This window comes from Hesperophylax consimilis, chromosome 23, assembly GCF_061612785.1.
Source record: "Hesperophylax consimilis isolate HC1 chromosome 23, BYU_Hcon_1.0, whole genome shotgun sequence".
NCBI lineage: Eukaryota > Metazoa > Arthropoda > Insecta > Trichoptera > Limnephilidae > Hesperophylax > Hesperophylax consimilis.
Genome location: NC_142858.1, coordinates 10,016,106 through 10,033,659, shown reverse-complemented (window position 1 = coordinate 10,033,659; position 17,554 = coordinate 10,016,106). Strand labels below are relative to the sequence as shown.

General features: G+C 34.4%; 1 protein-coding gene across 1 annotated transcript in view; it reads left to right on the top strand.

Annotated features, from left to right (window-relative positions):
* The first annotated feature begins 266 nt into the window (after nt 1-266).
* Nucleotides 267-17,554, top strand: part of LOC149412306 (UDP-N-acetylglucosamine--peptide N-acetylglucosaminyltransferase 110 kDa subunit-like) — a 118,978-nt gene continuing 101,690 nt past the window's right edge. Inside the window, exons 1-2 of the mRNA XM_089645911.1 lie at nt 267-480; nt 594-804. Of these exons, the coding sequence (XP_089502037.1) occupies nt 447-480; nt 594-804 (245 nt within the window). The 5' untranslated portion in view covers nt 267-446. The remainder of the gene's footprint in view (nt 481-593; nt 805-17,554) is intronic.

The following is a 17,554-nucleotide window of genomic DNA, read 5'->3' as shown; positions in this document are numbered from 1 at the left end:
TAAAATTATTTTGATAAAACCACCCAAAAAACACATAGATAATACAATGTGTTTTACGGGGTTTAAAAAACCGCCATTAAAAAAAACGTCCCCGTTTCAAATGAACCGGTTCCCGGAAACATGATTTCGAACCATTTAGTCACCGCTATGTCACGGTGACAATTTGAGCGGGAAAGCGAAATCGGCCATCTCTATTTGGGCGGCTTTAGTATTTCAGTAATTTAGTATCCTGACGTTTGCCCGTTCGTGACGTCAAACGTCCGTGTCCGCCGTATGCGCCGCTCTGTGACGTGAAAACAGAACACTGAGAGTCTCGCGCGTCGTGAGTGATTTTGAGTCATGGCTCTCGCTTGAATTAAACTTACTTCGTGGTTGGTGATGGGTTTATATAATGCATATTAAAGTTTAAAAATCAAAGTTCTTAAATAATTAAAAAAAACCTCGCGATGTCGGAGTCGGCCCCCCTTACTACAGCTATTAGTGAGTGATAAATGTGTACACAAGTTCATTCCGCATTAATTCTACTTCAGTTTGTTAAAAATGTATATATCTATATATGTTTTTTTAATTAGAGTTTAATTTTGCGTGCGTAGATATCCTGGAGCTCGCGCATCATGAGTACCAGAACGGGGAGTATGAGGCGGCCGAGCTGCACTGCATGCAACTGTGGCGCCAGGAGGCCACCAATACCGGCGTCCTGCTGCTGCTGTCATCCATCCACTTCCAGTGTCGCCGTCTCGACCGCTCAGCGCACTTCTCCACGCTGGCCATCAAGCAAAATCCGCTGCTGGCCGAAGCCTACAGGTATGTACAAATTATTATATCAATCCTCACTACATCTGGTCAACATAAATAAAATAACGGGTGGAATTTTTTTTCTTTTATTGGAATTGTTTTCGTATGACAATGACAAAAATAAATATCTGCCTAAGTTGTGTACTTATTCACTGACATCCAATGCATAATAATAATCGCCGGCAAAATGGCGTCGCCTGCTGAGTGCTGACCTTGTGAACATAATACATTTTGCTTGTGTATCTCCGCCGGCTGGGGCTAACCGAGCCCGGGGTCTCACCCTTCCGAGGGGAGTTCGCCCAGGTACACATCTGTTTCATGAAACACGAAATATGTGTTTTATAAACAAAGAAAAAACGTCATAATGCTGTTATTTTTAGCGTTTTATCTTTTGCTGCCGACATTTCTGTGGAATCTGTTGATTATCTGCGAATTCCTATTATTTACTCGGTTTTTACAAAAACTCGTCATAATAAACCAAAATTACGGCAGCGCGGTTTTTATATGAAGAAGAAGAATGTATTTTTGAAATAAATTATTATCGTTTTGTTCCCGTGAACTGTTCTGAATATTATCTGCCTAACTCTGCGGGACACTGCCCGGTGAGATATTTCTTATACCTATACATAATATTAATAACCTCTTCAAATATGTGGCTATTCAGATCTGGTCACCAAACACTTAGTATTTTTCCGGCATACCTACTACATGATATTAACGAAGATAAGATCCTTATCGCTCTGTAATGTGCCACAATATAATTACAAGTCAACATAGGCCTCACCAGTGGCGTGCGTAGCTCTACAACCGAAGGTAGGCTGTGGGTAAATTTTCAAATTCGAATTTGAATTATTGTGCGTTGAATATTTGAATATGGAATTTTACTTTATCACCTTTCGCTTATTATTGTTAGCAAGTGAATAAATGAGCAAAAAATTTCCTACATTGGAATAAAGTCTTCAATTAAGTAAATCACTTCGAATGTTTTTGTGTTATTCATGTATCAACATAATCTACTTTGGGCATGAAGGCATAAACTTACGTCAAAATAGTATGATGTTGCGTAAAAATATGAACATTAAAACTTTCCGAAAGACGTTAATAGTAAAAGTGATAATTTAAATCACATAAACATGTTATTATCATACCTACACTGATTACTGAATAGTGAACCATTTTACTTTTCTAACAAAAATGTTCTTATTTAGTTACTAGATACACAAAGAAGTTACTAGGTGATGTAGAAAATAATACATACATTGATTGATTTTAAAACCATTGGAAAATGGCGATAATTTTTTTTAATTGCAACATTTTTAAAAGTGATCTTAAGTCATCAACACAAATTAAAGACTGGTATCACTTTTCAAGTCTTTAATTTGTTAATCACGTAACGGAAATCTATAACGAGGGATTACAAATGTTGGAATTTATACCGTTAGCTAGGAATTTCAACAATATTAAGTTATTAAACTGTTTGTATTTTGTCTTTCTTACAATTGAACTTTAGCTCTATACTCCCATCTGGAACCCACATTATAATATTCATGTTCAAGTTATTGAAATAATATAAAATACATTCTGACGCTTTAATAAGTATTCCAGCAAATTTTTTGAACTGCAGCACTCTTATATGATAAGAATATGCTTTATGTAACACTCTTTTAAAAATCATAATAATATATTGTCAGATGGAAGGATTTTCACTGACTTTCTATATAAAATTATTAATAATGCATTTGATGGTCCATAATTGCTTGCATTGATAAGCTTTCGGTTTCTACTACGCGATACTATAAGTCGGGTTAAATTTCGGTGCAGAAATTCTAGGACTAACTGCCATATGTATTCCTCTGTATCCAGAATACTAAAGGAAGAAAATAATTATACTGAGTCAGTAGACGTCTTCAATTTGTCACTAATTAAATATAAAATGTTGGTACCGAGGCAGTAAAACCTCCTAAAAAGGGTGTTATTAAATAAATAAATAATTAAGCTAAAATAATATGTATCTTCAGATACTTAATCAATTTTTACCCAAAATAACAATGCATATATTATTGTAGGGTATTTTGTAGTTTAACCGTTATGTATTAACTCTTTCCCCAAATACTAGGAATTTAAGAATAGCAGGTATAAATAGGTCTATTAAGCTTAGTTGACTTCATCACAGTACTCACACAGATGCATAACTTACGTACAGCGTGTTTTTTTTAGATTGGAAAATATAAACAATTAATGATTATTTAACAATTGAGAGATCGAAGCCAAAGCGTGTTGAAGTCGGCTGTATAGAATGTTTTTTGATACGCTAATTATTGTTTTATTCCATTATTATCACTGAAGGTTATTTTGATATATTTTTAATTATTTTTGGAATAACTCAACTCAAATTGATATATAATGTTCTTATTTAGTTACTAGAATATAATTATAAAAGGCAGTATAGCCGTTTATGTATTTAAATTAAATTGAATTAAATAAATAATCATGACAATATTAGCGATTCAAACGAAAATTTTAAACAGAAAATAAATAAAAAAAGATTCGGTGGCCTCTAGGAATGGAACCTATGACCTTAGCCTTGCCGGGACAGCAGAGCCCCGGTAAGGCTGATAAATTGAATAGATTATCTGAATGTGGTATTCTTCAGGACTCAATTCAAATACGAATAAACAACGACAAGGTACGCGCCCTTAGAATATTCTAACACGGTGAACATTCTACTTACTTTCCCTTTTCCGTTAGTCACATTAAGTATGCGTAAACGAGACAAGGGACATCGCGCATACAGGGATATTAAAATATATTTTTAAATAATTAGTTTAATGGAAAACATATTCATAGATATGTTCATGTATTATCAGCGTCATTAATTGTCTATATCCTATATTTATTAGTAATATACGTAGTCCAGTGAATAAATGAGATGAAAAGTCAAATAAACAAATTGTAGCAAAACTGATGGTATTACTACTACTGACGGACAAAATGTAGGTATTAATAACGATGCGATCTTTACATAATTAAATCTGAGATTATTTCACTCGCGATATCATGCATCCGAACGAACTGGAACATCTATGAAACTTTGTATTTCTTATGGTGGGGGGGGGTCGGAGGGGAATCTGGGTTAGTGAGCCAGTCTAGGGCCTCAGGCGTCACACTGTGAACCTCATGAATCCCGCCGGGGAATGAATGCAGCAGGCATTCTTTGACCACATGTTCGGTGGTCTGCACCGCACCTCATTCTCACGTCGCCGATTCGGTCATCTCTGCATCATATAGGCACAGCGGCTGCAGGAGGACCTTATCCTATTGATCGCAGACCAAAGTTCACGAGGCGGTGAGAATCCTTGTCAGATTGTCACTCAAGTTCCCACCTATCTTCTGGAGTGAGATGTATTCTCTTCTTCCATCCAGAATCGTTTTCGGGACTTCAAGCAGCGTGCAGGGTGAGAGACGACATCATTGGATGGCAAAGGTATGGCGCTTTTTTGCAGCACTTTCTTGTATTCATTCAGTGTTGCAATCTCTCGCCTGATATTTGGCGGGGTTATATTTACAAGTACTACGGGGTGCCAAGGGAGATGTGTAGAATTTAAAGTCAAAGAAACTTCCAGATAGACGTGGGTGGGGGTCATGATAAATATTTTTTACATTAAACTGAACACAGAGTTTGGTATTCGCCTGCGATTTGCTAAGATGATATGAATAATAATGTAGTTGAGAAAGTCACCAAAATTGTAACGGTTCAATATTAATACAATAAAAAAAGAAACAGAATAGAACACCTTCCTAGCTTCCTAACAATATTATTTTACAAGCATCGTAAATACTTGCTGTCCCTCTTCCACACTTAAGAATAAGTAGGCGTAAACAAGACAAAGGGCTGTTTCTCGCCGGTGGAGGCATATACGGATACACAAATACATTCAATGCTAAGCTTTTTATTGCAGCCAACTCTCACTGCGTTACCTATACAGAGAAATATCTCGGCGTGTAACATTCGGAGAAAGGTTGAAATTCCCGCATGACACAGTCCGCCTTTTTCGATTTATACAAAAAAAAAAGTGGGTGTGTCAAGCCTACGCAAGACAGAAGTGAAACTTCTAGTATTCCTCTCTCTCTATTTTCATTTCATCATCTCTATTTTCTCTCTTAGGTTAGTTTGAAAATTAGAGGTTAAATAATTCAACGACGAAGCATGGATTTGCTTTTTCTAATATTTTCTTATAGATCAATGACGTTCGATTAATGTATAGTTCCAAAAATTTTCAATTTATTCACAAGTATACAATATTACATAAATAACAATATTACAATTAAAAATTACAAAGAAATTACAATGACAATGATGTGTTCATCACCTCTATCTCGTCACTACTCATTTTTAACACTGAAATTCTGTACCAAACCGTATGAACCACAATCAATTACGTATTTCACTCGTATTACACTCACGACGCAGTATACTAACCAAGCAGCTGATGCTTGGCGTGGCGCAGTTCGCTGGTGTCTGAGAGAGAGGAAAGAAGAGAAGAGAGAGAACGTTCGTGAGCGGCTCCCCCACCTCAACAAGCGCATATGGTGAGAGAGGGACAGTGAACGGTGAGCGGTGGTGGGGGTACCCGCATTTTCGTGTCGATCCTGACTCGGTTTTACTCCGTCCCCGAAAATCCATTACGCGCCTAAAGAAGTTTCACTTCAAAAACAATGCTTTTTTCATTTTATTTTGTGAAGTTCCGTAATAATTAAATGTTTGTCGATCGTAATCTAAATAACATAATTTGTCATATTATAGAATAAACCATGGACATAAAAATGCGTAAAAACTACATCAAAATATGGCTAACTAAACAAGAAGATGAGGAAATAAGACAACTTACAGTGATTGAACAAACACGAAGATTTTTTTTATTACTTAATTTTTTTTTATACTGTGGAAATCAACAAACATGAAGAAGAGGAAATCGTGATGTAACGCCCATACAACAACCTACAGTCCTCCTCGGAACAGGAGAACTGTGAATAAACCACTTTGTATTTTTAAAATTAATTAATTATTAATAAAATTTAAAAAAAGCTTTTACACTTCAAATCATTTTTATAGGCTTGATACTTTTTGATACTTATTACTTGATTTTTTTATCTAAGCCTATAAAAAGACTTCTTGGGGTATTTAATAATAGCATCTATAATATTTATATGCAATCAAATTTTCATACCAAAAACACAAGATTTTGCAATACATCGCATTGCATCGCAGTAAGGAATTACGAAATATATATTTTAGCTGAAGCAGCCTGTAGTTACCTGAAAATGTCAACATAAACCGTTTTTATTCACATATGAAACTTAGCATTTATTTGCGTTTTGTAGTAATAATGCGTATATCAAAATAATACCTAATTATTACGGTGCTAGCATTTTTCAATCCAGGCACGAATGTTTAAAATATTTAAAAATAGGAGTTGTAACAAATGTTCATTTGTATTTTTCAAATATTATACATAGATTAGGTAACATACATTACTAAATTTCAATATTATAAAAGTAGCTCCAAAAAGGAAATAAAATAAAATAAAACATCAAAACTACAATTAAAAAATCGACGAAAATGCGACCTCAATAAGATTAAAGTGTATAAGGTTCCATTATTTAGTGATGATCTTTTTTTGGTCGGTATTTTCCAACATCCCGAAAAGACCCGTTTAGATTCCACGCTGGCATTGATTTTAAATCCTTATAGCATTTTTCTTTTCTTACTCCACACTTCCTTTTTAATAATATTTGTTATATCTACTGCTGTTCTTATTAGAGATTTTAGAATTAGTCCACGATCATTTCTGCATAATCTTGATTGCTTTTGTGCTAAAACTGGAACAAAGAAGATACACGACTTCGATGAACAAGTGAATTGAGTTCAATTGAATAGCAAAACCACTATTGCCCAAATTGCTCATTATGAAAGAAATTGTTGACATTGATCAGCTGACAGAATCGTTGCGTCACGACGATAAAATATTTCTACTGCTACCATGAAACACAAGCTGTTCCACCGAGCTTTGATGTCCAGCATCAATTGAAGTTCTTTGCCAAATTGATCATTTATATGTTTGGGAGCATATCGTTTCTTGTCGGTGATTTGCGAAGTAATCTAACGATAATTCTTACTTTTCGGTTTAATTATCGAGATTGAAAAGGTGTTTTAACACTAATAATGTATTTGTGTTATTACATGATACTCTACCAGATAGGTTTCTTTTTTCAATTCAGTTGAATAAGAAAGAACAGTGCTGAAAGTATTTACGCCTTTTTTTCTCTAGACCCCTGAAGGTGACAAATTATATGCCACCGAAATCTGCGAATATTCCAAATTTACTCTGATTTCATTGAAATCGCTTGGACGGTTTCGGAGATTAGCGTGTACGAACACAGTGACTCGTAATTTTTATGTATTAAGATAACCTCGTCTGATGTGACGAAAGCCACAAAAAAGCGAAACATAAATTATCCAACTCTGTACAAATTTATCAAAAAGATGCCATATTTATCAATATATTAAAAGGCAAAAGAGAATAACCAGCACAACAATAAGATAACCAATCGTCATGCGAATTTCTATCTGCTTCGCTACTTCAAGTATCTCGTCGGCACGAAAATATGTACACAATTCCAGGTTTAGATAAAATTATGTACCTAATTAAAAAATTAAAATTAATTAAACTTGCGAAAATACTACACACACCAATTAAAAATGACTCTGTCACGACAATTAAAAATGACACTGTCACAACAATCATTTACCAGCTTACTATCCATAAATATGGAATAAAAAATATATCTTTATCTAAAAAGGAAAAGCAGGTTCTTGTCTGTCCATCCTCCCGTTTAAGCTCGCTTCGTTGAAATATTGGGGTTATTTTCGACAACAGAGCGAAAAAATACAATTCTCAATTAAGTTTTAGATAAAGGCATTTATTGGTACGTATGCATTTGTGAACCGAGCCACATATTACGGGAAAGGAACTAATCAACTGCAAGAGGCGTTTCGCGCCATTTGCGGTTACTTCGTTCCTTTCCCATAAGTTGAGGTTCATTTCGGCAGTCGGGCTGGGGTATGTATACGTAGCATGAGATAAAGGCCTGCTCCATTGTTACATCTTCCTCTTTCTCATTAAAAACACTTCAGCGGCAGGACAAAATATAATTTGATTGACATTATTTTCTTATAATGACTGTATCTAAATATATATTTAGTTACCACCTCTGTTAAGAATTTTGTGAATCGTTGCTAGATCTGAATAGTCGTAGTAACACATAGACCAGTGAGCCAAAAATAACCCTAGCTCCGAAACAATGCATAGAAAGGATATGAAAGTTTGTAATAACATTATTATTTTTATTTCTTGCAACAGAGCAATCCCGATGAGTTCTAATGCCTGAATATAATTTTTTTGACACCACTCCTAATCGTTTAATATTTTTTAAGGTAATATCTACACATTTAAAACTAATTAGTTGTTACTATCTACCCAGCTTCCGTCATTTGGTATATTTAAAACCTTTTTTTCTTATTGAACTATTGAATAATATGGAACAAACATCAATTTACATTTAAATGATTATTTCGAAGCTTCGAATGTTCACAGTTCGATAGTTATTGTTTGAACACAAATAGAATTCCGGCTTTGTGGTTGAGATCTATCTTTCGCCATAAAATCCTCCGCCGTTAAAATTATCAATGAATTGATTGACGACCGTGCTACGCTCAAAATGCACACTTCCTATTATTAAAGCGATCAATGAAGTTCGTAAACGTTTCGTCGAGAAATTAATGTTCAGTTTTAATGTAATATTTTGAAATCTTCCCGTCATTTCCGTGAAATCCACTAGAATGTAACGATGTTAACCTCGAAATTGCACATTCATATAATTATTCAGTTATCTGCCAACGAATATCGTAGACGCTTTGACAATGAACCAATTTGAATATTATTCACGGCGAAATACCAGAAACACTGTGTGCCCAAATTCAAAATGGCGGTTGTCATTTCACGTAATCCTGTTTACTTACCAGCTTCTCTCCGGCAAGAATATTATCGCTTTTAGTGATTCTCCGACAAGAATATTATCGCTTTAAAAATATGTTATCTTTGAATATTATCACTTTAAGAATATTATCACTTTTTACAATTTGCTTCGGCATTTATTAGAATTTATTCCAGATCCGCTAAGCTCAAAACTGCTAAACGAATATAAGTGTAAAGCAACGAATAACCTAAACGAAACGAATGCAAAATATCCAGTGAACATTATTTGCTTAGTTTAAAAATATTGCTTCTTGACATTTCCCGTCAGGTTTTACCATTTACGGCAAACGTTATATTATCACTGTATATTATATAATTACTATATAATTTTCTTATTTCCAGCTACTTGCCAAGCTCAAAACTCTTGCAGCTTTTCGTCTGTTATGTCTCAACGTTGTGAAGACCAAATATTAGTTTAAGAATAGGTAAATTACTAGATATAAAATGTGAAATATTATAGCTAAATAATATATGCCATTAAAAAACTATACAATGAATATAGAGTGTCAGTAGGTATAGAGTGATCTACCAACTGAGAACGTAAACGTTTCGTTAACAAACTGAAGCAAAATATTCAGTTAACATATTGGAGATCGGAAAACACACTCAAGCCACCATTACACAAGTGTAAAATGTGTTACAATTTATATGCCTTTTATATATTGTAATTAATTAATATTATGTATACTCTAATGTAGCAGACACAGTATTGCACTCAACCGCTCTGGTCAGCTGAATTAAACACACATTATTATTATTACACATATCTGTGAGCAAAAGGAACAACGGATCGAGTAAATATTGAGTGTATAGTGCAAATATTCTTGGACACATCATCTAAGGAACAACTCTGCATGTGCACTCAATATTGAGGAATCATTCCACTGTTCCTTTCGCTCACAGAATTATTTGCCTAGATTTAAAGTGGTACTCTTGATAATTCCCTTTATGTTTTACCAGCTTCTCCGTACAGCAAACATTATCTTATCACTTCGTATAATTTGCAAAATTCCAGGTAAGTTCCAAAGCTCATGAAAAACTGCATAATGAATACTCCTATTATATAGCTGTGTACCAATGTAATTGTTTCGTTAAGAAGCTAACGTACAATTTTCCACTTTGCCTATATTTACAATGAAACCCCTTGACATTTCTCGATAACCGATTTACCAGCTTCCCTCCACTCGCTTACCAACAAACATTATTAATTCATAACATTGGCTAACTTCTAAGTCGGGATTACCGCTAGCGATATCTGCGCTTCAATTCGAATAATCTGTGATTTTTACCTGCAGAGTTGACGCGTATCTGCACTGTGCACACATCGAGCTTTCCACGAGCTTTCCGCGATCTCTACCCCGCGCCCCGCCCCCTACATCACCCGGCGTGTTTCAGGCATGCGGATGCGGATTTTCCAAGCGACGTATTTGTCCGTACTAGCAAACTATGAAAGGCGATATTGCATTAAGTTTTTTGAGCTGCCTGTTCGGCAACAACAGTTGCAACCGTTTAAAGGTGGTGAACAATCTTGAATGATTTACGTAAAACTGCTAGTTGGTCTAGTGCCAAAATACTATTATATTATTACCAATTTCTAGTAAACCCCTCTGGTTGTTTGACTCATGGAACAGTATAATTGGAAAAGTTAATTTCTGCAGTCATTTGCTACCGAGTCGTCAATATTTCACAATCCGTTGCAATGCATTGTAAACACTAACGCGATGACTAATATACCTAGTAATGCGGCTACTTAAAACCTAACTCCACAGGTCAATTTAATTGCGTTTGCATAAATGTTTTCTGCGTTTGTTGTTATTGTAATTTGCTTGTTGACTAACTTTATTATCATTCTGCTCGCAAATGTACTGCACGAGTAAGCTCTTTCGAGTGGCTTTATGATTTAAAATTACTGCCAGTTTTCTGACCATTCAATGCGTATTGTGTGATGACTACTTCGCAGCGAATGAAAAATTCTATCAAGAAGATGCAACTAAACGAGAGGAAATTATTATTTATGTATTGTACTTAACTCTTAAAACTAATTTCACTTTCGATTTACATATTGTCAAATCTGCTTTTATTTTTGGCGCTGCTCTCTTTATTCTTTTTATTGCCATTTTCTTGTGCGTTTCTCATTCCTTTTCTAGCATGTATTCTTCTCGTGTATTGACTCTCATGTATTTCCACTGATGTATTGCATCTCATGTATCGCTTCTCATGTTTCGCCATTCTCATCTTCATCTCATGCGTACGATGCGTTGCGATCATCCCTTGCTACTCAAAATCTTGATGAACCTATCTATAATGACCACCCTACTGAATGCAAAATTATTGTTGTTAAGACTGTTAGCCTATGGAAATCACCTCGTTATTGTGTATTATTGCCCCATATAATCATTTGGCGATCGAGCTACATACTGTAGCGTGCATTCTTAATGGCGTATCTCTTTGCTTATATTGTCATTATCTCATGCCATTTCCGTTGTGTTCTTTGCATTTAATAGATCGTTATGTTCCCTTGCGGCGTGGAACATAGAATCTCCATGAATCTATCTTCAAAGACTTTTCCGAGGCGAATGACTACCAAATTCAAAAAGCCTTACCTTTATGTAATTGATTTGCTGTAAATTGCATCTAAAATGGTTTGGCAATCGAGCAAAAGTTGAAGTGGCGCATGTATTGATTTATTTATATTTTAATCTTCTCATACCACTGCCTGATTGCATCCTACTTATTGCCATCTTCTCATTTGATCTCTCTCCTTAGTATTCATTCAGTTCATTGCGATTTTCCCTTGCGAATCCAAACTTGATCAACCAATTATTTATCGTAGCGAATCTAAAATTCTATTGGGGGATAAATCTATCCACTTAAGTTATTTTGTGCCTAAAATAATCTGGCGATCAAGTTATGTAAGTACATTTTTTTGTGTACATATTTTGGCGCACAGCTATGTTTTTTTCTGTTTTACCCATTGATGTATAGTATCTCTATTGTTTTTCCAGCTTATCGTACCATTGGCACCACGTTTGTGCATATTTTCATGACACATGTCCGATTATGTTGCTTCCTGCTTTGCGACTCCAATCCTTCCACTTACAAATCTAACAGCACTTCTTATCCACCATTCTTTCTCTGGATTAGGTAGAAATACCTCATTCGTAAAAAATGCGATGGAAACTTGCTCTCCAAAGCGTAATAATAATATGTGGTTATTTCATTAAATATAACTACATTTTTATAGTATACAAAATTATACCATCATGAAATTAAAATTTGCGTAGAATTTTACTAAAAAATGTTTTAAAAAAAGCGCTAACTGTAAAGAAAGAATTCATGTAATATTGAACTTTAGCCTATGTATAATGTGCGTAAGTAATTAGGGTAAGGATTGCGTAGTATATTGTATTATTTATCTCAATTAATAACTAGGTAATTTCAAGGCATCATCCAATGGATTTTTTTTATTTATTTTTTTTTTATTCATTTTTGGGAAAATCAACAGTTTACATTTTTACAGATTGTACATAAGTAAAATAGCCAAAATAAAACCAATTACGGATTTCCTCCTTGTGATTTTACGTAAGACAGCATTAGAAGAAATAATTAAATTTATGAGAAATGTGAAGTTATAATTATATAAAATAAAAGAATTGTATAAAATAATAGAAAAAAATAATACAACAAAAATAAAAATAAAGGGGAAAAAAAAAACTAAAATTTATATAAAATAAAAGATTATCGATACATTGGTAACCATAAGAATACAAACAATATTGTGCATATAAATCATATCATAACCATAACCATAAGAAGACAATGTTGTGCATATAAATCATACCATAACAGGATTATAAATATATAAATACTAGAAACATAAACATCAGAAACATCAATTCAAGAAACATCAGTGAAATACTCTTTTAAGGTCATTTTATATTTAGTAAATTCGCAATTGAAGATGTCGATATTGAATAATATGTTATTGTAATTATTACATATTCTGTTCAGGCAAGAATTTTGTCTACAGTTCGTTTTGCTTTGATCGATTTTAAACAGGATAGAAGACCGTGTTAAACGTGCAGGCACATTAAATTTAATATTATTTAGCAACTCTGGGCATTGAATATTATTATTAATTAATTTATATAGGAATAGAGCATCTGCATGATGTCTTCGTACACTTAATGAATCAATTTTAAAGTATGAAGCTGCCTCTGCATAATTATTAAATCTTACAAATGACCTGTAACAGAGATATTTTAGGAATTTGTTTTGAATTGCTTCGATTTTGTTTATGTGGATTTTATAGAATGGAGACCAAACAATTGATGCAAACTCCAGATGACTTCGTACGTAGGCAAAGTAGAGTTGCTTAATGATATTGATGTTATTAAAAAGTTTTGTGTTTCTAATGATGAAACCTAACATTTTAGCAGCCTTATTTGTGATTTGTTGTATATGAAGGTTATATTGAAGTTTATTATCAAGAGTTATTCCAAGATCACGAATATTTGAGACTGTTGCAATGTTGATGTTATTTAAAGTATAATTAAATAATGTTTTATTTTTATTTCTGGAAAAGACAATGTGATGACATTTTGAAACATTTAGAAATAATTGATTTTGTTGGCAATAGGTAGCTACATTGTTTAAATCATGTTGTAAATTAATACAATCGTTTAGACTTTTTATTGGCTTGTATAGCTTAGCATCATCAGCAAATAATTCTATTTCAGAGTTTTTTACAACATTGACCAAATCATTAATATATAAAATGAAAAATAATGGTCCGAGATGTGAACCCTGTTGGATCCCTGAGGAAATTTGATTGAAGTCTGATACAAAGCCCTTTATTGCTACTGCCTGTGATCTGTTAAGTATATAAGATGTAACCCAACTAAATAAATTACCACGTATACCTAATGCCCAAAGTTTTCTTAGTAGTAATTTTTGATTAATTTTATCAAATGCTTTGGCAAAGTCTGTATAAATGATATCTACTTGAGTGCGATTGTCCATGTGACCAACAATGAATTCGGTAAGAAGAACGAGATTACTTTCCACATTTCTGCCTTTTGTAAAACCATGTTGTTTTGTTGTTATGATGTGATTGAGTTGTGGACTTAGGTATTGGTAAACAATTTTTTCCATTAACTTACTGAATATTGTTAGTTTTGAAATCGGACGATAATTTTTAACATTATTTTTTTCGCCATTTTTGTGGATTGGTGTTACATATGCTCTTTTCCATATTTCAGGTACCGTGCCTTCGTTCATTGATTTATTATATATAATGCAGAGAGGTTTAGCGAGTGTTTCAGCACAATTAACTATAAAGTATGATGGAATATCATCACACCCCGCGCTTGTGTTTATGTCAAGAGCTTTTATTTCTTTTAAGACTATTTCTCGTGTGAATTTAACCGTGGTGATATTTATGTTATTTGTGTTTTCTGGTATGTCAAATGTTGGTAGGTTATTATCTTTTATGTAAACTGATTGGAAATATTCCATAAAAATATTACATACATCTTGGCCATTTTCAGCTTTTTTGTCATCTAGATGCATCGTCCTTGGAAGGGACGATTGTGTTTTTTTCATATTATTGAAATGATTCCAGAAGAGTTTAGGATTACCATTCATGTTACTTTCAGCAGTATGTATATAATTAATGTAGAGTTCTTGTGCAATTCGTTTTTGTCTAGATCTTAAGAGTGAAAACGTTTGGTAGTCACGTGGATTTTGAAATTTTTTGAAATATTTATGATATTTATTTTTTTCTTTAATTATTTTTATGAGAGATGATGTATACCATGGCGGATAATTATAATTTTTTGCTGGTTTAGTTGGTATGTAATTTATTTTAATATTGTTTAATATATTGTAGAAGACGTCAGTTGCGGATTGAGTATTCAGATGGTTCGATTTCTTGAATGTAAAGTTTTTCTGGTTGGCCCTATTTATATAATGCGAATGAAGCCGATGCGACGATTCCATAAAACTTTATTGAAAGCAACTAGAGTAAAGTCCACCGTTATTTAACTGGATTTATTGGAAGGCGCCGTTTTCTATTCTACTGACCACGAAAAGGCTATTTGAAGGACTGAATTTCTAGAAAGTTTCAATGCTTTCCTGGTTTACCCGTGGTGTATTGCGAATGAAGCTGACGATTATTTTGTTTCAACATTGCGAGTATTTGTACAAAGTAGCTTCCATGTTCGCTCGAGTTTTGTATAATTAGAACACACTGTGACGTGATCTAACTTATGGTGATTAAATAAATAATATCGGATGCATCTTTATCACATTGTTATTATTTGTACGTATACTAAGGTAAGGTTTTTAAAACCTTTTTTGCCGCTTAACTATCATCAATCGCCTTTTTACCAATCATAACTCCCAACCCTTCCCAACAATATAGTCTCCAGTTATGTAGTCAAAGTTTTCTTTTTTGTACTATTGATGAGACTTAAACTGTTCAACTTTCAACACATATTTTGTCGAAACCTTTTATTTTATTGAACGATTGAAAAATATCCAACAAATAAAAAATAAAAGTATATATATTTTCAAGGTGTTTAAAACCACCCAATCGGCCCATGAGATTGAAATGAAATTGCAAGCAGAAATAGTTTGGTTGATGCTACTACTCTGGCTCTTGCTTTCAGCTCGTGCAGAATGTTCCGTCGTGAGCTATGGATTTTTGTAGTGTCAATATAACAACAAAAAACAGGTAAATATTTAGTCAAAACAATATTTTTTTCGAACAAATCATAAATGCTTATATTCAAAGGGATGTTTCAAAGATCTGTCACGATCAAATAGACCGGCTGGACAAAGTAATTAACTGGTTGTGAATCAATGAAAATCAAGACAAAATATATTACTTAGGTTTAGTATCTACAAGAAAAAATAATGCACTTCCTATTCAGAGCTTCGCACTTGTGCTAGCGATGCGCGAAATTGATGATGTCGGTAAATGGTCGGGAAATGTCGCTACCTCTGTAAACTGATCCAAATTGATTAAAGAGGTTTGCGTTTAATCCGGATTGATTATTCAGAACCCTTCATGTTCTATGCTGCTTTTGAGCCTGAGTTCTACTTGTGGATTCAATAGTTCAATGATAAACACAGTTGTATCAAATTTTTGTGATATACCTTTTTTGTTGTGTGTAAACCACGTTAGAACTATCTAGAAGTCAGTGTTTATAAGCAACGATAGTAATTTCCTTGGTACTATGCAGTAATAACAGTTTTAAGCAGGAAATAAAGTAAAATATTTAATAAAGATTTAGCAACTACTAAAGTTAATTATAGTTCGGGCCACTTAGCACAAACACATCGATAATGTCGGTTACTTGTCATCGTTAACGAACACGAACACATCTACTCGGGAATGATATCATGTTACAGATAAGATCTTATAGACGACAGCGTTGCAAATTGTGCAGAGAGGATAGATTCTTTGAAGAATCAATAAGGCTTACTTTTTAATTCTCATCATTGACGTAAAATATATTCGATTTCGAAAGCGATCCTGTTTAGCAAGAATATTCCCCCCCACACCGTCTAGATTGGTCCTACAGGCAGGAAGATAATATATTATATTGTGACAATGTCTTCTATAGTCACGGCGAACATATTATATTAACACTTTCTCTTTATCTTAATATATAATATAATATAATAGCGAAGCTCTCGAAACAACCTCGCAGCAGTCTGAAAAGTGGGTGGCGGCATACCCCTCCCTTGTGGGCTGCGGGGAGTGAAATCCGAACACTTTGTTCGTGCAGAAAGTTCGTTGGGTTTGGGTATATAAGAACCACGGAGTGACCGGATAACTCATCACACCTTTATTCATTGATATAAAGATTATAAAGCTATGAAAACCGATGAAACAAATTAGACTAAATTGGTTACGTAGGTTAGGTTTATCACTTTTTTATTTGTGTTGAGTTATCTGGAACCGTTGTGAGGTAAGAAATTGGTGCTATTAGCGGAAAGAAATGGGAGGATACAAAGAACCTGGATGCTTATATCTGGTCACCAAATATAGCTACAGCTATTTTATGCCACGTTTCGATTCCGGATGGTGATACAAATGATAGTAAGAATAATCTACCGCTTTAACCAATTATTTTCTATGGAATCTAAAAGGTATTTATTTATTCCGAGGGCGTAACAGCTAGTGTATTTTACCAATGACCAGATCAGCAATAATAACGGGCACTTACGGAATATATTACAAGCGCAGCTCGCTTCCTTCCTGATGCAGCCCACCGACAAGATAAGTTATGGTGCGCCCGCGCTTCCCTACCCCCCCCCCCCCCCCCCCCCCCCCCCTTTCCGTCCCCATCACCAAACTCTGGCGTGGTGAATAAAGTGCTTCATGTTATATTATTAAAGCCCAGCTACACTACTCGCGAAGTTGATCGAAGTTGACCGAATACGATAGTGTGGGCACGAACTTCACTTCGCTTCGGGCAACTTCGCTTCGCTTCGCCCGACTTCCGATTGTTGTCGGTAAATGCGCCCGAGTCAAAGGACTGGACTGAGTTACTCGCGAAGTTACACGAGTGTGGGCACGCACTTCGAACTTCGGCTAACTTCGTCGAGGACTTCGTCGAAGCGTCGAAGCGAGTAGTGAAGCTGACGCTTTA